At 43.0% G+C, this 22,176-nt stretch overlaps 2 protein-coding genes across 2 annotated transcripts in view; both read left to right on the top strand.

Moving 5' to 3' along the window:
- The window catches only part of col7a1l (collagen type VII alpha 1-like), a 161,194-nt gene that overhangs the window by 66,303 nt on the left and 72,715 nt on the right, over window positions 1-22,176 (top strand). The window contains exons 38-52 of the mRNA XM_080421195.1: window positions 4,301-4,360; window positions 4,705-4,740; window positions 4,928-4,972; window positions 6,224-6,259; window positions 6,660-6,704; window positions 9,979-10,050; window positions 11,718-11,750; window positions 13,405-13,476; window positions 13,613-13,672; window positions 14,185-14,220; window positions 15,079-15,159; window positions 19,467-19,502; window positions 19,848-19,892; window positions 20,347-20,418; window positions 21,210-21,245. Coding sequence (XP_080277321.1) covers window positions 4,301-4,360; window positions 4,705-4,740; window positions 4,928-4,972; window positions 6,224-6,259; window positions 6,660-6,704; window positions 9,979-10,050; window positions 11,718-11,750; window positions 13,405-13,476; window positions 13,613-13,672; window positions 14,185-14,220; window positions 15,079-15,159; window positions 19,467-19,502; window positions 19,848-19,892; window positions 20,347-20,418; window positions 21,210-21,245 — 765 coding nt within the window. The remainder of the gene's footprint in view (window positions 1-4,300; window positions 4,361-4,704; window positions 4,741-4,927; window positions 4,973-6,223; window positions 6,260-6,659; window positions 6,705-9,978; window positions 10,051-11,717; window positions 11,751-13,404; window positions 13,477-13,612; window positions 13,673-14,184; window positions 14,221-15,078; window positions 15,160-19,466; window positions 19,503-19,847; window positions 19,893-20,346; window positions 20,419-21,209; window positions 21,246-22,176) is intronic.
- LOC308080105 (NADH dehydrogenase [ubiquinone] flavoprotein 1, mitochondrial-like) lies at window positions 16,361-17,779 on the top strand (the record flags this gene model as incomplete). Its single annotated transcript, XM_080421850.1, has 1 exon — window positions 16,361-17,779. One exon carries the CDS (start codon window positions 16,361-16,363, stop codon window positions 17,777-17,779), a length of 1,419 nt encoding a protein of 472 aa, XP_080277976.1.

Raw genomic sequence — 22,176 nt, 5'->3', positions numbered from 1 at the left:
TCTGCCAGAGCAGATCTACTGTACAAGCTCACAGTGTGTCTTTTCGCGCCACGTTGCAAGATTGTAGATCTGCTATTTTCACTACTTCTTAAACGTGTTTTTTTTGGTAATCTATTTATGGAAATGATTAGATTGTTTTAATTTCATTTTTGAAATACTGTTTGATAACATTTCAACTTAAACATTACGAAATCTACCTGAACATCACTTACAAAGTCATGGACGGTTGAATTTTATTCCTGAACCAATCTTTCCAGGGACTTAAACTAGACTTTTCAAAGGAACCCACACACTAGAATCAGAATCAGAATCAGAATCAGAATCAGTTTTATTGTCACATCACAGGTTTACAAGGTAAAAAAGTGGGTGAAATTCTTTTTTGTACATCGTTCCCATCGCAACGTTAGTTTCCATAGAAAGAAGAGGGGGGGGGGGAGAAGAAGAGGGTGGGGGGCAGGTGGGAAGGAGATCAAAAACAAGAGAGCAACAGAAGGCCAGACAAGTTATCTACATATTTACAAATTACCTGAGATAATAAAAACTAAAAAACTAAACTAAGGTGCCTGAGCGTAGCAGCAATGTATTGTACTGTGCATGTTATACTTATACTGTGCATGATAGACAAAGGACGTTAAGGTGCTTAGAGGAAGAGGAGCACAATAAAAAGACCCAAAAAAAGTCAGTGCGTTATACAAGGGATTAAGGTGCAAAAGGTCAGTGCGTGTCCACCTAGAGTGGACTGACCCTAGTATAATCCGCATGTAGCTCCATGAGGGAGTGCAACAAAAAGTCATTTGTACCTGGTGTAGTCCACAGGTGTGTCCGAGGGGGGGCTAAAGTCCAAGTCATTGTCCCTGGTATAATCCACAGGTGTGTTCAGGAAGAGCCAGAAAAGTCTGCGCCGCCTGCTGTCAGGCTGCTGAACTCATCCAGGCTTATGCCCCATTCAGCATTCTGACAGCGGCTGGATTGAAACTACACCAAAATCTGGTGGTGGAACTCTTGATACTGCGGTAGAGCCCCTTGCCCGGTCGCGGTCGTTGTAGGGGGTTGAACAGTCTATGACTTGGGTGGTGCTTGTCCTTGATGATGCGCTTGGCTTTGACCACGCACCGCTTTTTGTACAGTTCCTGGAGCGCTGGGAGCTCGATTCCCATTATCCGCTCTGCCGATCGCACTACTCGTTGTAGGCTGACCTTTTCTCGGGCAGTGCAGTTCCCGTACCAGGCCGTGACACAGCCTGTTAGGATGCCTTCAACAGAACTGTTGTAGTACAGCCTGAGGATGCGACGTCCTACTCCGAGCTTCTTCAGGCGGCGGAGCCAGTACAGTCGCTGCTGAGCCTTTTTCCTCACGTGTGTGGAGTGCGTCTCCCATTTGAGGTCCTCCTCGATGTGTACTCCGAGGAACTTGAACTCGCTGACCCTTTCCACTGCAGCACCGTCGATGAGGATGGGCGCATGGTCTCTCCGCGGCCTCCTGAAGTCCACGATCAGTTCTTTGGTCTTGTCGACGTTAAGAGAGAGGTTGTTCTCACGGCACCAGTGTGCCAGTGATTTGATCTCCTCTCTGTAGTCAGACTCGTCGTTGTTGACGATTCGGCCTATCACTGTCGTGTCGTCCGCGTACTTTATGATGGTGTTGGAGACATGTGTGGCTATGCAGTCATACGTGTACAGGGAGTAGAGGAGAGGGCTCAGCACGCATCCCTGGGGTGCTCCGGTGTTGAGGGTCAGGGGGTCGGATGTGATGCTGCCCATTCTCACCACCTGATGTCGGTTGGACAAGAAGTCCTGTATCCAGTCGCACATGCTTGGGTGTAGCCCTAGGTGTCTGAGCTTTTTGTCAAGTATTGCTGGGACAATGGTGTTGAATGCTGAGCTGTAGTCCACGAACAGCATACGTACATATTTGTCCTTCAGCAGCTTGTTGTCCATGTGCGAGAGGACGGTGTGGAGAGCCATGGCAATAGCGTCGTCGGTGGATCTGTTTTTGCGGTATGCATACTGCCACGGATCCAGCGAGGCAGGTAGCGTGGAGCTGATGTATTCCCTCACCAGTTTCTCGAAACACTTGCTGACGATCGGGGTGAGAGCAACAGGTCTCCAGTCGTTCAGGCATGTCACTTTGGCCTTTTTGGGAATGGGCACAATGGTTGACATTTTGAACCCTGCAGGGACCACAGCCAGGGAGAGGGAGAGGTTAAAGATGTCAGCGAAGACACCCGCCAGCTGGTCTGCACATGTCTTAAGGACCCGGCCTGGAATCCCATCAGGTCCGGCTGCCTTGTGGATGTTGACCCGTGTGAAGGCTGTACGCACTTCTCTCTCCGAGATGGTTAGAGGAGGGTTCTCCTCTGCTGGTGCTGCTGATGGCCCCGCTTGGCTGCCGCGGTTGGAGCTGATCTCAAACCGGCCGTAGAAAGTGTTCAGTTCGTTGGGGAGGGAGGCAGGCGGGTTCACCTCGCTTCTGGTTCTTGTTTTGCAGTCTGTCAAGGTGTGTACTGCCTGCCATGTGCTCCTGATGTCGCCACTGCTGAGTTTGTCTTGCATCTTTTTTGTGTAGGCCTTTTTCGCCTTCCTGATGGCGCTGTTTAGGGCCGCGCGCGTCGTGTTGCGCGTTTCCACGTCGCCAGATTTGAAACCAGCGTCCCGTTCATGCAGATGTGCACGTACTCCGCTGTCCATCCATGGTTTCTGATTGGGATAGATCCGAACTGTCTTTTTTGGGACTATGTCATCTATGCACTTGCTGATAAAGCCAGTGACTGAGTCTGAGAGTTCGTTGATGTTATTCCCAGCGGCGTTCTTAAACATCCCCCAGTCAGTCTGGTAGAAGCAGGATTGTAGCATAGCGTCTGTGTCCTCAGACCAGATTCGGATTTCCTTCTCAACGACCGGCTCCCTTTTTAGCCTCTGTTTGTAGGCAGGTAGCAGCTGGATGGCGTCGTGGTCAGAGCTTCCTAGCGGTGGGCGGCGGAGAGCTTTGTATCCATCCTTGAAGGGCGTGTAGCAGTGGTCAAGAATATTGTCACCACGGGTACTGCAGGCGACATGCTGGTGGAATTTGGGAAAGACCTTTTTTAAGTCTGTCCGGTTGAAGTCGCCTAGGCAGATGACTGCGCAGTCCGGGTGGTGATTTTCTTGTGCACTGATCGCCTGGTGTAATTCCCTCATAGCTGTGTCCTTATTAGCTCCAGGATGAATGTAAACAACGGCTACAATCACGATGCTGAAGTCGCGTGGTAGGTAGAAAGGACGGCAGGCTATGATTAAGAGTTCAAGGTCTGGTGAGCAGTGACTGTCTAGGATTTTAACATCTTTGCACCAGTTGTTGTTGATCAAGGCACAAACTCCCCCCCCACGTTGCTTACCGCTCAGTACAGGATCTCTGTCCTTCCTATACGCGGTGAAGCCAGGAGGAGTGATAGAAGAATCAGATGCTAACTCCGTTAGCCACGTCTCTGTTAGCACAACAATACAAGTCCTCCTCGTCTCTGCGTTGTATTTAACGCGCGCCAGTAAGTCGTCCATAGTGGTCACTGTTCTTGATTCACACAGAGATCTAACGTTCGCTAGCAGGATTGAAGGCAGTGCAGGTTTATATCCACGTTTTGTTGTTCTTACGAGAAGACCCGCTCTAGTGCCTCTTCGCCACGGTCTTTTTCGTCGGGGGTTTGTTGTTGTTGATCCAGCCGGAACAAAGGGGACCCCACCCCCCACCCAGCCGAGTGGAAGGTTTTCTGCAAAAAAGTCCGGAATTCTGTGTGTAATCGCTGTGCTAATGTCCATAAGTGCTTGTCTGTCATAACTCCTTAGACACGCGACGGTGTAGGGAAAAAAGAGAAGGCTAAAAAATACTAAAAAGATGGAAAAACGTTGCGATGTTACGGAGCATGTACGAATGCGGCCGTCCTTCATGGCGCTTCCGGTGAACTAGTTATGTCGGAGTGGCTTATTGTTCCTAAAATGAATGCTACACATTATGACCGTAGTATATATATATAGTAAGCCTTGCCGAGCCCTGAGGTACATAGGGCAGGAGCCTATCTCTTGTTTCCTTAGCGTGAGGCAGCTTGATGTACAAGTATACCCCCTGGACATGACGCTAGTACGTCGCAGGGACTTACCCCAATCCAACTCATGATGCTGAGTGCCAAGCAGGGAGGCTTTGGGTACCATTTTTAGAGTCTTTGGTATGACCCGACCGGGGATCGAACCCCGATCTCCCAGTCTCAGGGCGGACACTCTCGTAGTATGCATGTTAATAACAATACATAATTGGTCTCTCTGATGTCCAGGGGGAAGAAGGAATTGGTATTCAGGGTGTCCAAGGACCTCGTGGAGAGAAAGGAGAACAGGTACTGTTATATCTTTCCTAAATACAACTTTCAACTCTAGTTTATTATTATTATTCACACGTCAATGTGAATAATAATTACATATCGTCTCTGTCGGGTGGAAACCTCATGTCCAAAAATGTTACTTCGTGCCGCGTTTCGAGCTTGTAGATCTGCTACTGTTATGCTTTTGTGTGACGCTGTAGTATGATCAAGTAGGGCGTTAATTTACGAAAAATAATAATAATAATAATAATTATGGAGATTTGTCATTGTTAATTTAACTGACAATGTACAGTATAGGCCTCAATGTACAAAATAACCAGCAAGTTGTAACCTTCAATGTTTGAACTTTTGTTTTGCAGGGAAATATCGGCTTTACTGGACCTGTGGGACCAAAGGTGCCATTCTATTTGAAGATCCCCAAAAACCTCCATGTCCCCATTATGTTTTATCGAAATATATAATCTTCATGAACTTAATTTACATAATTATTGTCTCCGCCAGGCTGAAAGGCATGGCGAGAGAGTATGTTTTATTGCTGTAACTGTTTTCATAAAACACTATTTATCCTTTTTATTTTCTGAGGGGGAGGCTGGAGATCAGGGAGTCCAAGGAGTCATCGGACCTCGGGTATGAATTTGATTATTAAACACAACAAGCAGTACAGATAGAGGGTAACTAACGTACCTTTACTTAACTACTGTATCCTATATTAAAATTGGCTAATGGGCGGCCGGGCGGGCGTCACTATAACCCTAAACAAACCCAATACGGCCATATACAGTATAGGCAGGACCACAGCCACGTCACTATATGACTCAGACATAACCATAAACAAACCCAATACGCCCATAGGCAGGCTGAATGGGTACAGAGGCCACCTGGGAAACAGAAGGTTGTCTCGACCACCAGTCTACGTTGTCGAAGTGTCCCTGAGCAAGACACTTAACCGCTAACAGTGGTGGGAAAAGTACTCAATTTTCTTTTCCCATTAGAAAATCTATTTTACAAGTAAAAGTCCGGAATTCAAAATGTACTTGAGAAAAAGTACAAAAGTAATCAAAATGTACTTAATGTACCAAAAGTAAAAGTACTCATTATGCCGAATGTCCCGTTTCAAGTTTTCAAATTTATACAAATCTTTTTTAAATAGCAGATCTACAAGCTCACAATGCGTCGCATCATGACGCATTGTGAGCTTGTCGGCTATTTTCAATGGCCGAAATGTATATAGAGCTGAAGTGGCTAATAAAGTGGTAATAATACATACTTTTGACGGCTGTAAATCGAGTGCCCACACCACCAATGACGTCTTTTGACCTCTCTCAAAATAAAAAATCGCTGGCAGTGTGGGCTTTTTGGGCTATTTAGTGAATGGCAGTGAATGAATTAAGTACAGTACTTAAAGGCACCATGCATTTAAAAAAAATGTAATATTTAATATCATATTGTGTATGTCCCTCAAACGTTTTTCAAAAGGTTTGAGCCTAAATCAAGCCTCAGATATACTCATTCCAACTAACTTCTCTCTGGGTTATAAAGCACTTTCACATTTGGCACGTGGCGTTATTGAGTCAGTTTGTATGCATGTTATCTCCTGGTTCTGTGGAAAAAGAATTTAAAAATAAAAATCACACCGTAACTCACTTAAGGTGACAAATGCTCCCAAAAGGAGTGAGAACCAAATTATATAAATACATATATTTTAATAATAATAATTTATAGAATATGGGAGTACTTCTCCCACAACCTCAGGCAACATGCAAATGAGTTGGACTCAACTCAGCTTTATGCTGAGCCACACTCACAGCCCACCATCAGCTGCATATTAATGTTTTATCAAGGATTCAGATTCAGTGCTTGTTTGTATTTCACTTGCAGGGGAAGAAGGGGCTGAAAGGCGATCAGGGCGACATGGTGAGTTCAGTCCTTAATTGCTCCCTCTTGCTTTCATTAAGCTTAAAAGATTCACCATATAATGAATGGGACTGTTTAATTGGTAGATGAGGAAAGCGAGGGAATTGCGTTATTTGGGCGGTTTCATGAATTATTAGTTGACCTGATGTTTGAGTTAATGTTGGATACATTTGGACTTGTTTCTAATATGAATAACACCTTTATTTATTTCTAATATGAAATAACTACACCTCTATTTATTTCTAATATGAAATAAAACCTCTATTCATTTATCTTTAGGACTTGTTTCTGATATGAAATTAAACCTCTTTTTATTTCTAATATGAAATAAAACCTCTATTTATTTATGTTTAGGACTTGTTTCTGATATGAAATAAAACCTCTATTTATTTATGTTTAGGGTAATCAAGGAGAAGGTGGACCAACTGGACCACACGGCCCTATAGTGAGTTTTCCACACGTCCCAAAAAGAAGAGAGAGCCTACATCAGTGGTTCTCAGTCATGTGATGATGCAAACTTATATCTGCTCTAGACCGGATTGGAAAACTGCAACAACAAGTTGAACCCAGTCTAGAGACTATACACAGTAGAATCTTCAGTGTTACAGTTGTAACAACATGGACCCTTATGGGTCCATTTGGTTACATTTGTATGATCTCAGTGTTAAATGAACACTTGAGGATTGTATTGTGTACTTTAGACATGAACTGATGACAGATGTCAAAACGAGATGAACTATTTGAGATCACATGCATGCATCATGCAGCGGCACATTTGAAACAAGCGTTCGATATCAGGCGAGATTTAAGAGTTAACCTGCTCTAATGATAAAGACTTAATGCAATGAAAATGTTTTTCACACTTTTAGAGCATATTTTCCATGGTCATAATGGAGATATAATTAACAATAGATGGCAAACGTTTAAAACAAAGGAAATAAATAAATAGATACATATATTTTTATGTCAAAGTTGTCAAAAAGTCCAATCTTAATTACTTCCTGTCAAATGCAGATGCGTGACAACTAGTACGGCGTCTCTCCGCGCAATATTTTTAGGTTGTCGTCCACCCTGTTAGAGCATGCCCTAAGGAAAATATTTGACTATAGGGCCTTATATTTACAATATTATGTAAATGTACATAATATTGCATCACAATCATTTTAACCACTTTAACCATTCATACGTTGGCTATTCAAAAAATAGCAGATCTACAAGCTCACAGCGTGTCACTTCATGCCGCTCTGCGAGCTTGTATATTTCTGAAAATATTTGATAAATACCTACAGTTTTGCATTCTTTTAACACAAATCCTGTCTTCATGGGGGGTCCCTGGCACAAAACCTTTTCAGATTGGGGGGTCCGCGGCCAAATGCATATCAATTTGGGAGTCCTTGACTTGAAAAAGTTTGAGAACCACTGCTTTATCCAACTCAAGATGTCAATGCATTACTCGTTTTAAACTTGCAAGAGTACAACTCTTCTGACCATAGTGATGAGTAAGCTCCCCGTCAGTCCGTCCGTCCGTCCGTCCCTCCGTCCGTCCGTCCGTCCGTCCGTCCGTCCGTCCGTCCGTCCGTCCGTCCGTCCGTCCGTCCGTCCGTCCGTCCGTCCGTCCGTCTGTCTCCTCCACCCACACCAACGTCTCTGTCCTTGAGTTTTCACTGACACTGACTCATCTCATCATATTAAATAATTATGTATTTGTCTACAGTATTTTTGATCCAAACAAAGAGTCAAGTGCAGACGTTGATCTATCTATCTGAAGCGTTCAGTATAAAACAATTATAAAGTAGAAGAGTAGACTAGTGGTTGGTTCCCAAACTGGGGGTAAGGAACCCCAAGGGGGTCCCCAAATAATGTTGGGGGGTCCCTAGAGGATTGGCTTAATGTGCAACATTGTTTTTTCACTCAACAGTAAACAAACCAACATACAGTATAAGTGTATACAGGGTATTTGCACATTTATAAAGTGACAATTTAATGACTTTAAAGACCTTTTTAATACCAAATTGGCCAAATTGTCAAATATTACGTAAGAAGGAGGCAAACATTGTGAAAATAGACAAACTGCAAGCTCGCAACGCCTTGCATTGCCATTTTCACGATATTTATCTTTGGAACCGAGTCAAACTAAATGTAAATGCCTACAATTCCAAGTGCTTGTCAGGGTGGGTGGGGGTCCCCAGTTCAAATACGATTATTTTGGGGGGGTCGCGTCCTGAAAAGTTTGGGAACTCAACCCTTGGAGTAGACGACTATCGTCGATCTCCTCCGAGAAACGTCCATATTGATGAACCCTTTTTCTTTTATTATTCATTCAGCCCACATATTTCAATTACTATATACGGTATACGGAGGGCTATATTATAATTGTATCCTTTTGACGAGGCCACAGGGTGTCAGACCTCAGTGGGTGGACCGGCTGTCATGTCTTGCATCGTTGCTTTTTAATTTGAAGGCAGCATAATGAAACATGAACATGTCCACCCATGAGCACCACCAGCCCTGTGATTCTTTCAGTTCAATAACACTTCTTTGTGTTTTGTTCTGGTTCTTTCCATTAGAGCAGTGGTGGAAAAAGTACTAAAATGTTTTACTTAACACATTGGGTGCCAGAGGTTTATTAAAATATTATACGTTGAGTGCCTGCATTTCTTCCATCCACTTGCGTTATACGTTTCGTGCTGTGGAAGCCCCGACGCAGAAGTGCATGTAAACAAAGCGTGCGTGCGAGACGGCGGAGGGTCCCGACTAACGCCTGGAACAATAATATTTCTAACGCGATCCTCCATTGCAGCGTGATCGCCGATCGAAAACGGCTCGTTTCCACCAGATTAAAAAGAAATGGAGATATTAAGCTTTTAGTCAAGGAGATAACATTTAAAACGCCGACCGGAAGGATTTTTGACATGGAGCCAGATCCAGCCTCTTCTTCTCAGAAACTCCTTGGGTGATGTCAAAGTTTCGTTTTAGCGCCCCACGTGGCCCACATGTATAAAAATAGAATTGGGTCAAAAACGGTCCGGACCGTTTTCGGCACTTCTCGTTTGGATCCTCAAAAACGGTCCGGACCGTTTTTGGCATTCAATGTGTTAAGTAAAAGTATCAATATTACAATGTAGAAATATTCTGTTACAAGTAAAATTCCGGAATAAAAAAAAAACTTGAGTAAAAGTACACAAGTATTGGTATCAAAATGTACTTAAAGTACCAAAGTAGAAAGTACTCATTATAAAGAATGTCCCATTTCACAAGTTTTCAAATGTATAAAAATCTTTTGAAAATAGCAGATCTACAATAGATGCGACACATTGTGAGTTTGTAGAAAATAGCTGATGTGGTTAATGTATGTTTTGTACAGTAACTATAAGTAACTATAACTAAAGTTTTCAAATAATTGTAGTGGAGTAAAAATATAATATTTGAGATGTAGTGGAGTAGAAGTAACAGTACTGCAAATTTGAAATACTCCAGTAAAGTAAAAATACCTCAAAATGTTACTTAAGTACAGTACTTGAGTAAATATACTTAGTTACTTTACACCACTGTCTGGAGGGGGGGCGAACATGTCGCAACGTGATGCTCTGTGAGCTTGTAGATCGGCTGTTTTCGGCAAAGAGTTTCAGTGTAGGGTTTGAATGGTTAAGTTGAGTATTTGACCAAGGTAGCATGTACATTCAATTTTTTATAAAGGATCCAATTCTTGATTATTTCAGGGACTGACGGGAGCGAACGGACAGAAAGGTGACGAGGGTCAGAGAGGCTCTCCCGGGGACCCTGCCAAGGGGGTAAGAGAAATCATCCAGCATTCTTTCATCCTGTAAACATGCCAAGGTTGATCAAGACTTTGTCCAGTGTTGATTTCGTCGACTAAAACTATGACGAAAAATGTTCGTCGAAAACGAAATGACAATGACAATTTCGTCAACAAATAAAAACTAGACAAAAAATTTAGGGAGGGACGAGTGGAGAAGAGATCCAGTAGAACTAAAGGACAAGTCATTTTATGCTTGATTGTGCGCCCTGAAAATAGCAGATCTACAAGCTCACAACACGTTGCAGTTGTGAGCTTGTAGATCGGCTACTTTCAGCATGCAACCAAGTGTAACATCAGCCATTACGATGCAAGCAAGGCAGCACCAAAATACATTTTAGGTCGACTAAATCAACTGTAGATTAAGTCGACTACTGTATAATCTTATGATATTTAGTCAACTAAAACTAGACTAACAGTAAAACATTTCAGATGACTAAAATATGACTACAACTAAATGGAATTTGATTCAAAAGACTATGACTAAAACTGAATCAAAATTTGCTGTCAAAATCAACACTATCTGGCACCGGGTGGTGCTGTTTGAACTGGAGGTCAAACAGATTATTTATAGAGTTTGATTGAAGGATACATTTCAGGAGAAACCCTCACATGCTTTTAGAGAATGGTCACTGGTTTCTTCAGTATAGTAACACTTCTTTACGCATGGCTGTCGCTGTTCAACAATCACATTCCTCCCAAACGAGATGTGATGGCATTCCAACCATCTAGAATAATGTGACGGCATACATAGCTAAACTTTTTTTCATTTGATTTATTTAGCACAAATTGTAAAAACAATATAAAAAAATATAGAAAGGAAAAGTGCAGGAGAAGACAAGAAGCCCAAAGGGCTTATGAGGCCTCTACCTATGTATAACACAATTAAAACATTATTATAACAACAATTAGCCAATAAAGTTGGCACACATGATTATATAGAATTACGATTGACATGATTGCAGTTTGAAAATAGAAAAATGGCAACATAGTTGAAATACATGATTATGCCTGAATACCAATTACATGATTACTGATGATAATAATTATACACTTCACTGACACTGACTCATCTCATCATATGTATTTGTCTATTTTTGATCCAAACAAAGAGTCCAGTGCAGACGTTAATCTATCTATCTGAAGCCTTCAGTATAATACAATCATAAGAGTTGACCAGTGGTTCCCAAACTGGGGGGAAGGACCCTCAGGTCGGGTCCCCAAATAATGTTGGGGGGTTCCCATATGATTAGCTTGATGTGCAACATTGTTTTCTCACTCAACAGTAAACAAGCACAGGGTATACAGGGTACCCTTGTATACAGGGGTTTTTGCACATTTCTAAAGTGACAATGTTATGACTTTTAAGGGTGTAAAATCCATGCTGCAAACAAGCAAATAGGGAATAGACAAAAAATAAACAAAACAAAAAGGTGTGTGTGTCAAAAGTGCATGTTATGTGAAGGCCGGCTTACAGTATCGCCTACACAGGAATGTTGGGATTCATTCATGCTGGGGGAGATTACTTGAATAATATTGACATACATTAGACTTAGGATATTGTTTTGATCTGCATTACTCCCATGCTGTGCCATAAACAGTATCAAACATCCTTCTTCTCTTTTTTTTTTATCACAACAGATAATTGGTCCGACTGGAAAGAAGGGGGCCAGGGTAAGTCAACCATAGACTGCGGGTGTCTTGCTCAAAGGCACGACAGCAGTTTGCAGAAGGAGAAGATGGCTTTTGTTTGTGGGGTTTGAAACCAATACCCACTCCTCTAACCTTTAGAGTTTATTACACAAAAACTCCTATGTTTCAGTAGTTTGTGTTCATCTGTCTATTCAAGGGTTATTCCCAATGTGAGACATTTAACTTCATGCTGTAAGTAATTTTCAATCGAAGCCAGCGACAAGAACATCGTTGCTGTCGGGAGGAAACCTTGTAGGCTATCTCCAAAACTGTTACTTTTTTATTATCATTTAAAAAACATTTTCTACAAGCTCACAGCGATGCGGCACGTTGTGAGCTTGTAGATCTGCTATTTTGTGCAACACTCAAAAGGTTAAATAAGGAGATACAAGGTTTTTGCCCGACGGCAACGACATACAAATTGATGCCCGACACTTTATCGCTGCGTTAGCAACAAAAGCTACAATGTTGAGCTGCCATCAACATTTCTCAGCACTCCAATGACACGGCGAAACGTCAATCCGTCGTACTTGTTTCTCCATTTCCAGTTCTCTTCTCTCTCTCTCCACACAACTCCTGCTGGATTAAAATATCATATTAATGATGCCATTAAAATATCAAATATCAAAGTAGCAGATCCACAAGCTCAAAACGCGTCACGCCGCGTTCCAAGCTTGCACATCTGCTACTTTTCATGCTTTTGTGTGAGCTTTGTGCGGGGAATCCAAGCTAATAGAAACTGCAGGCTTTTTATTCCCGGAAAGTTAGCGCGCTATAATGGAAGCCATTGTTCTCGCATAAAAAAAAAGAAAAATCCATGTTTGAAAAAAACAACAACGATGATGTCACTGGTAGGCGGGTTTCTGAAGTGTCCACAGCCCTGCTACGAGACACAGACCGAGTAGAAAGAAATTGTACCATATTATAATGAGCATCATTGAGGACCAATTATATGAAGATAGGTTGAAAATTGGTGAAGTCATCCTTTAATGGAGGGACTATTCTATCTACCTGATGAAGCATGATGATTAATTAATCTTAACGGAGAGACTATTCAACTGCCTGATGAAGCTTGATGCTTAATTAACTGTTTGGTGGCGTTCTCTCACTGTCAAACACAATTAAGATTTTATCTCGTTAGCTTTTGGCAGTGGGATTAGATCCACCAGAGTCCATTTACCATAGGCTACCCCCCTTGGTCCCCTTTTATTTTTAATCCACAGGGTGTCATTAAGAGTGGACATGGAAAGATTACAATTAAAGTCATTTTGACATTGTGGGGACAATTTCCCATGTTTTCTCAAGAGAAGCATTATTTATTTTATTTTTTTGAAACGAGGTCCTTTTTTTTTAGGCATCACCAAATGAATAACTTTATTGTGTAATATTCGCCAATGCATATTTTGGTATTGTTTATTCGCGCCGCCCATGGCGTGTAAGGACCGTTGCAATTAGAAACCAATTCTGGTTCGCGTAAAAAAAAAGGAGACGTGTAAAAATGGTATTCATAAAAATGATGTCCTGACCTAAAATATTGATGGCCTGTGTGTGTGTGTGTGTGTGTGTGTGTGTGTGTGTGTGTGTGTGTGTGTGTGTGTGTGTGTGTGTGTGTGTGTGTGTGTGTGCTGCCTCTCAGGGTGACATTGGTCCGGTTGGACCTGCTGGCCCCCAAGGAACAAAGGGTCAACAAGGAGTCAAAGGCGACAAGGTTTAGTTGATACAATTAATAACACACCCTATTGTTTATATCGTATTAATACATAACTCTATTGTCCTCTCAGATGATAAGAAAAGGTCAGTCTGAACTCTGAAGAGGTCTTGTGTTTTGCTATTCGTTCATGCAGGGTAGTCCTGGGTTTGGCATTCCCGGGCAAAAAGGACCAAAGGGAGAGAACGGTGAGAGGGTGAGTCATAATAATATTATTAAATTGTCAGTCATCCATGGACCACTAGTGGCCCCCAGATAACTGATCTACGAGCTCACAAAGCGTATCAGCTCTTTTCAGTGCACCACATCGGAGCCATTACTTTGTATGGCTCCGTTAGCCCATACCCATTCATTTAGAAAATTCCATTCAGGCGCGTCAGGCCAGTCTCGAATGTATGGTACCATGACCATATAATATGGGTCACAGTGGGCCAACCATGTCCAAATATGAAATTCAATAGGTTGCGTCAGCTATAGCCTCTGTTGTAACCATGGTGATCTAATGCGATTCAGTAACGTGTAATCCTCTCTAGCGATGTATATGTAACGCCCGGGATTCGAACCCCGGTCTCCCGCGTGGAAAGCCAACATCTTAGGCTAAAGGGGAATTCCCCCTTGGCCAGGGCAAGATATTAGGCGTTTGGTCATCAGGCAGAGATCAAAGTGAAGACGCAGTAGAGTGGAATTTATGTTGTTTTTCCTTTGCAGGGAAATGTTGGTTTATCCGGCAAACCTGGACCAAAGGTAAGCACTAAGCACACGCCCATGTACATCCATTTGGAATTCATCTGAGGAAGGAATTTGGCATTTTGTCACTGTCTTGTGGAAACCTTGTACTTGTGTCCAAAACGGTTACTTTTCAGGAAATGGAAAAAAGAACCTGTGTTCCAATGGATCCAATGTAGTTATTATTTAGTCACAAGCTCTTGTTAATGCTTTTTATTGGTTCAATATTTATAAACCCCACGGACACACCTGGCCTCCCCATTTTGGGTATATTATTAGTTGTGTCATAGGTGACACTTAAATAAAAATGAAACAAAATAGCAGATGTACACGCTCACACAATGCATTGCAATGTGACACCATGTGTGGGGGGCAAAACATGAAAGATGAAACATGGAGATACGACAATATTTGTATGCATATTAGGTATTTTGTTGCTGTCGGGTGCAAACCCGAATGTCCAAAACTGTTACTTTTTGAAAAAGTTGAAATTTGGAGATAAAGTGTTTACAATTTACAATTTAATCCAGAGCGATTTACAGTAAGCGAGGTAAACACAAGGTAATAAAATACATAGAAATAGTAATCTAAGATCATAGGTAAACCAAGAACCTATCATCAGTCTAAACATTATATTATAAAAAATAAATACAAATCTGTACATTGAAACTATACAAACTATAGGATGCCAGGTCAGCAAATGAATCTGTCTACATAAAATGCTATCTAAATTACATTAGCCTTTGCATAAGCCTGCAAGGTCGTCAAGGCTAGGACAAGTGCTACGGCAAGTGCTATGGTTTCTGGCCGACAGCGACAATTTGCTGTGGATGTTGATCTCGATGAATGAATCAGAACTGATGTCTTCTGTTTTAGGGACAAGATTGTTTTAACGGGGACAAAGGGGGTGTCGGGTTCCCCGGCAATAACGGAGCTACAGGACTAAGAGGTAAAGATGTAAGTAAATCCTGCAGTGACTGACGCGAGGTGTTTGTCATTGATGTGTTACCATTATTTATCGTGCTAATGCATTCATATTCTTTGAGACACACTAAATGTAAACTTGTAAACGATACCCCCTCACACTAATGCAAACTCTATAATTATCACAACCCAAACATTTCCGCTCAATGTTCAAAGAAAACATCAATATCAAGATTAATCATAATAACAAATTATAATAAAATATATATATATATATATATATATATAATATTTTTGTATGCCTTCTTAAAGTAATTTATACTTTTGTTTACTGGATTTGCAATTATGGTTTTATCTAGGACATTATGTGGATCTCAGATCTCCACATAATGTCTGTTGTGTGGCTCCACTGTGGATCTCAGACTTTATTTATATATCTTTTAGCCTTTTCTCCCCAATTTAGTCAACTAGAGGTTTGGGTCGCCACGCGGCCCTCACACCTACGTGGCACCGCCGATCCAACCAATGTGTCTGAGTCATACTGTCAGGAGCTTTGTCAGAGTACCTGTTGTACCCGTCTGTCTGTGTTCCTTTTGTGTATATGGAGATCCCTGATGTCATCAGAATATGCACATATTTTGGAATGCCCATATATGAGCATATTAGTTGGATCGGTGGTGCTGGACAACTGGATATCCAAAGTACACGACGGCAGACACCGCACTCCCTCGAGTCCTTGCCTCTCTCTGCGCGTGCCGAGTTTGAAGTCGGTCGGTGCCATATACGCATATGACCATATATGGGCATAGTGGTCGGATCTCTGGACAACCAGAATCTGTTATTCCTTGTCCCTTTTATGGCCATAATTTATATGGGCATGCCCCCTTTTGTGTCCATATATGGAGCTGACTGATTTGTTTGCGGCTGATGCCATGATGACGCATTGAGGTTAGACAACACACTCCATATTTGGGCGTAGCTGCATTGGGAACTCCTTATTATGGCTAAGTCAGAGTGACGTCATAGGTCCGTCCGGCCCGCCCTCCCATTAGTCAATTTTAATATAGGATAGCAAGGCATCACCCACGTGAGATTGTCACATCAGAGAGCGATGTCAGAGCATGACTTCATCAGTGACATCAGCTTATGGTAAAGCAATATTTCTCATATTTTGGTAGACTTTTGTCCGTTTTTACGTTTTGTACGCTAGTCAGGCTACATATTGAAGCAGAGGATGCTGTCCCTGTCTCGGGCAGTCGTGAGCGCGGCGGTACGCGTCCCAGCCGCTGTCAGTCAAGGCGGAGTGACTTCAATCCTGAGATTCAACAGCACAGCAACTCAGGAGGCGCCCAAGAAGACGAGATACGGCCCTCTGGCGGACCAGGACAGGATCTTCACAAACCTCTACGGCCGTCACGACTGGAGGCTGAAGGGAGCATTGAGACGAGGCGACTGGTACAAGACCAAGGAGATTCTGCTGAAGGGCGTGGACTGGATCGTCAACGAGATCAAGGTGTCCGGGCTACGCGGCCGCGGCGGGGCCGGCTTCCCCACCGGCATGAAGTGGAGCTTCATGAACAAGCCCGGCGACGACGGCAGGCCCAAGTATCTGGTGGTGAACGCCGACGAGGGAGAGCCCGGCACCTGCAAGGACCGAGAGATCCTGCGCCACGACCCTCACAAGCTGCTGGAGGGCAGCCTGGTGGCCGGCAGGGCCATGGGAGCCCGCGCCGCCTACATCTACGTCCGAGGAGAGTTCTACAACGAGTCGTCCAACCTGCAGGTGGCCGTCAACGAGGCCTACGCCGCCGGCCTGATCGGCAGGAACGCCTGCGACTCCGGCTACGACTTCGACGTGTTCGTGGTGCGCGGCGCCGGCGCCTACATCTGCGGAGAGGAGACGGCTCTCATCGAGTCCTTGGAGGGCAAGCAGGGGAAGCCCCGCCTGAAGCCACCGTTTCCCGCCGACGTGGGCCTCTTCGGCTGCCCGACGACCGTCAACAACGTGGAGACCGTGGCCGTGGCGCCGGCCATCTGTCGTCGCGGCGGCTCGTGGTTCCTGAGCTTCGGCAGAGAACGGAACTCGGGCACGAAGCTCTTCAACATCTCCGGCCACGTCAACCACCCCTGCACGGTGGAGGAGTCCATGTCCATCCCCATGAAGGAGCTCATCGAGAGGCACTGCGGCGGCGTGCGCGGCGGCTGGGACAACCTCCTCGCCGTGATCCCCGGCGGATCCTCCGTGCCCCTCATCCCCAAGCGTGTGTGCGAAGACGTGCTGATGGACTTCGACGACCTGGTGCGAGCCGACAGCGCCCTGGGCACGGCCGCCCTCATCGTCATGGACAAGTCCACGGACGTCGTCCGAGCCGTTGCGCGCCTGATCAGGTTCTACAAGCACGAGAGCTGCGGCCAGTGCACGCCGTGCAGGGAGGGCGTGGACTGGATGGACAAGATGATGTGGCGTTTCGTACGCGGCGAGGCGCGGCCGTCGGAGATCGACATGATCTGGGAGATCAGTAAGCAGATCGAGGGCCACTCCATCTGCGCGCTGGGGGACGGAGCCGCGTGGCCCGTCCAGGGACTGATCAGGCACTTCAGACCTGAGATGGAGAGCCGGATCAATGACTTCCAGCAGCAGCAACAGGCTTAAGTTTGTTCTTTTGCGACAAAGTGATGGACAAAGTACTCAAAAGATAACCAGTACTAGTCAAAGTTGATACTCCAGGTCAAATGTTATTCGACTACAAGTGAAAGTTGCTCTGTCAAACTTGTACTTGAGTTAAAGTACTGGAATAAATGCTTTAAAAAAATACTTAAAGTTGTACAATGCAAATTCACAACTAACGATTTTTAGCAACCTCTGCTGGTCACTACCGTCACTGCATACAATTTCCGTGGTCCTCGATTACCCAGAATTCCATTCGTTTTCACCGGAAGCCGGAAGCGTTTCAAATAGCGTTTTTTTAATTGTTTTATACTATCTACGGATCGTTTCTCTTAGCCAGTGGAGCATTAGTTACCATGAGCTGTGCTTTCTTTTTCTGTTATTTTTCGATCTTCTAATCCTACATTCTCTTAAAATCAGCGTGAGGTTCCTTTTTGTTATTTGCGCGATAGTTCCTGGCCAAACAGGAAACCGTTGCGGTAGTTCCTGGCCAAACAGGAAACCAGTGCATTTCCACCTCCGTTTTCCGTCCAGATGACGTCATTTCCCCGGGAAAGTCCCCCCAGTCCACGTTCAATATAAAATATATAAATAAAAGGCTTCCGGGGGTGAAATTCATGGAGTGGGTGTTGTGAAACTTTTGCCACTCACAAAAGATATACAATTTAACTTTAGTTTTGTTGAAAACGTTACCTAGTATGCCTTTAAGTATTAAAAAAAATACAATGTACAAAAAATAATACAACAATAATAGTGAAAATAGCCGATCTACAAGCTCAAAACACATTGCGATGCACTGTGAGCTTATAGGTCAGCTATTTTCACTATATTTGAAATGGAACTTCCTACTGTAGATATGTAGTGGAGTCAAAAGTCCAATATTTGTTTTTGAAATGTAGTGGAGTGAATCCAAAGTATTCAAAAAATACAAATACTCAAAGTACAGATACTCAAAATTCCTTACTTACTCAAGTAAATGTAGCCTACTTCATTACTGTCCACCACTGTCCTGTCACCCACCTTCATAATCATCACTTTCAGTTGGTAACGTCAGTCTACAGTCTACAGTATCCTGTCTATCCATTGAGTTTTAATTTGGAGAAGGAACTCCCTGGCTTGCGACCAAGATGGGAACTCAAGCAATACAAAATGTATTAAAGTAAAGAACATTTGTACGGTCAGTTTAGATGTTCCTTGTTCAGCATGTTAAAATGTCTTTCCATAGTTGTTTTGCTCCTGTTGTGTTCTTTCTATGTTCGCTGAACTTGGCTCATAATTTCTTTCAAGATAATTATTTCAAGAAAATAGCAGATCTCTCAAGCTCACAATCGGCACGTTACAACGTGTTGTGAGCTTGTAGATCGTCTATTTTCAATTAGGCAATGTAATTTATATCGGGTTACAGTGGTTAAACTGATTTTGATCATTTAGACGTGAGGCCTATTTTAAAAAGTTATACAAAAAAAAGAAATCATGTATGTACATCTAAAATGACACAGTTGCTTTCCCGGATTGAAGGGTATAACAATGTATAGGCTTTCAAGGTCTAAATGGGTTAACACATTTTGCCAGGCCGGGGACCCCCTGGAATCCCCTCAAGGACCCCTGGGGGTCCTCGAACCCCTCTTTGAGAAGCACTGGTATGGATCATATTTTTTTCTCATGCATGTAGGGTGATCCTGGCTCGAAAGGAGAACAAGGAACTCGGGTAAGTTTGTTTACTGAGACTTGCATTGGATAATTTAATACTTTTTCACCGTCAGTTGATGCTTCATATCCATAATTGTGAGTAACATCGCCAGGCTCATGTGTTCATTTTTGGAACACAGTTCTTATACTGTATGCCACGATGCTTTTGAGACCCTATGGTATTTTCAATAGCCTTCATGACCCAGGGGGGATATAGTGGCCTCTTGTGGCAGTGATTGTCAGACTTCGGTTCTCTATTATAATCATCCTTTTTTTTGAACGACCATTACATTGTTTTCTCAACTCAATTATGTAACATTATTATAGCGTTTTTGTTCATGTTATTTGTCGTCTCTGTTTACAGGGTGAACTAGGACCATCTGGGGAGCCTGGTGAACGAGGAATTAGGGTAGGGAATGGGCTCTATGCACAGCAGCCGTATTGAAAAGAAATCGGGCCTCTTCCTTACTTCCTTCACAGGTGTTACCGCTGATACTAATGAGGGCTCTGTTCCATTCTGGTCAAACAGAGTCAGGGTGCTGATATTGTGCACTCTCAGAGTTTAAGAGAGTTATGGGGGTCCTTGAAATTAAAAGGTTTGAGAACCACATGTGTTACACTAAATTGAACAGAGCCTTAATTGGTATAATTGGTAAGACCTGTGAAGGAAGTAGGAAATAGGCCCAATTTATTTCCAATATGGCTGCTCTGCATAGAGCCTATTAGCTTTTCTTGGACTTATGATTGTGTTTGTTCATATCACCAGTGTTATAGTATTATTAGGCACACACATTTTAGCATAAAATGTTGAACCGGAACAAAAAACAACATTCTCTTGGTTTTTTCCCTTAAATGTTGACCAGGGTCCGTTAGGGTTACCTGGGCGAAACGGAGACCCAGGAGAGAGAGGTGACAGCGGAACGAGTGGCCTGCCTGTAAGTTGCTGGTCACATGATAAGTGATGCTGTCATAAATCATACTGCAGTCCCAATTCCAATGTCCCCCCCCCCCCACCCCAAAGCCATATTTCACTTTCAAACATGTTTGACATGTTCATTTTAACGTCTACTCTGGCTTTTGTGTGACAGTTTTTTTTTAAAGTTGCTTGATTCAGTATTTAGATATTTGATATTCATTCTATCAGACTATACACACCCATTGTAACTTAAACTCCATTTTAACCATGTTAGATTCAATGAAAATACACGTCCTTGGATCTGGTGACTGATATTGGCCTTCTAATGCATGAGGGGGCCTTGTCTTTCCAATTACTTTTTTCATAAATAAAAAATAAAAACATAAAATAAACGGAAAAGTAATTGAAAAACCACTGCGCCCTCACGTATTAGAAGGACAATATCAATCACCAGAAGTGAAGGACAGTGAGAAAGCACTGCTGTTTGTTGACATTTTTAACCGGGCCATGCGTGACAAATCTCTGCATGCGTAATGATAGATGTTTGGAGGATTTGGTGGTAACACCGCATTTAACTTCACAAACCTATGAGCTGTGTGGCCCGTGGGTAATTCCCTCAGTCAAAGTCTGCAGAAACGCAGACATTATGGAAAGCGTGCATAAAGGGCTCTCTCTCGGAGATCTCATGCATTTGGCAACGGGACAGCCTTTGACCACCTCCTCGCGGACTTCATGATTAAATTAAAACCTTCTGTGTTAAGTAAGTAGAAAGTCATGATTCACTGCATGTCCGGTCTTTTTTTGTTATAGGGTACGGACGGCAAGAAGGGAGACAAAGGCGAGGCTGTACGTTTTTACATTCATGATTTATTCATGGTTCTTGTTGGTTCTGTTTTGTATTAATATCTTATTGGTTTTGAATTGGTTGAGTTTTACCATGATTTCTTTCTTTCATACGGTCAGTTATTATGTTTGTCTTATTGTGCATGCGATCCCTACAATGCATCTAGTTCAGGGGTGTTCAACATTCTTCAGGCCCCAAGGACCCCTTAGCTGAGACAGAGATGAAGCAGGGACCCCTCACTACCTTATAAAATTGTGCTGCAGATTAAACTTGTACATAGATGTTGTTTAAATTTAAAGTTTGTACAAATGTAATTGGTCTGCTCTTAATTCCCTCCACACTGAACCTCTTTAGCCGAAAATAGCCGATCTACAGTATTACTGTAGCTTGTAGATCGAAAAAAAAAGGGCAAATGTTCCCCTCAGAATAGAGATATAGAGTTCAAGTGGTTATTGTAATGTTGATGACCCATGATCTAGTTATTTCTTTACATCAGGGGTCTTCAACAGGGGGTCCGGGACCCCTAGAGGGTCCTCCGAGTTACTGCAGGGGGGCCGCCAAATCTTTGTGTGATAGGATATTTTTTTTTACTTGAACCACTTCCTATTAATTATTAATTCATTACTATTCTGAGAACTTTAGCCAAAAATAGCAGATCACAGAGCTTGTAGGTCGGCTATTTTCGGCTTGGTTTGGTGTAGAGGGAAAAAAGAGCAGACCAAGTACATAGTGGAAGGTCAAGTTTACTAAGTATTGAGGGTTTAAGTGGTTAAATGTCTGAAAATACACGCTGACATGAATCCATCATGACAGTGCTGTCAAACAAGTCTATGAAATCTATGACATGTTTTTTTTTAATCTGCAACACAATTGTATTCAATAAGTAGTTAGCGGGGGGTCCCTGCTTCATCTCTCTCTCAGCTAACGGGTCCT

The sequence above is a fragment of the Gymnoscopelus braueri genome, assembly GCF_963280865.1.
Source record: "Gymnoscopelus braueri genome assembly, chromosome: 23".
Classification (NCBI taxonomy): domain Eukaryota; kingdom Metazoa; phylum Chordata; class Actinopteri; order Myctophiformes; family Myctophidae; genus Gymnoscopelus; species Gymnoscopelus braueri.
This window is presented reverse-complemented; position numbering and strand designations above follow the sequence as displayed.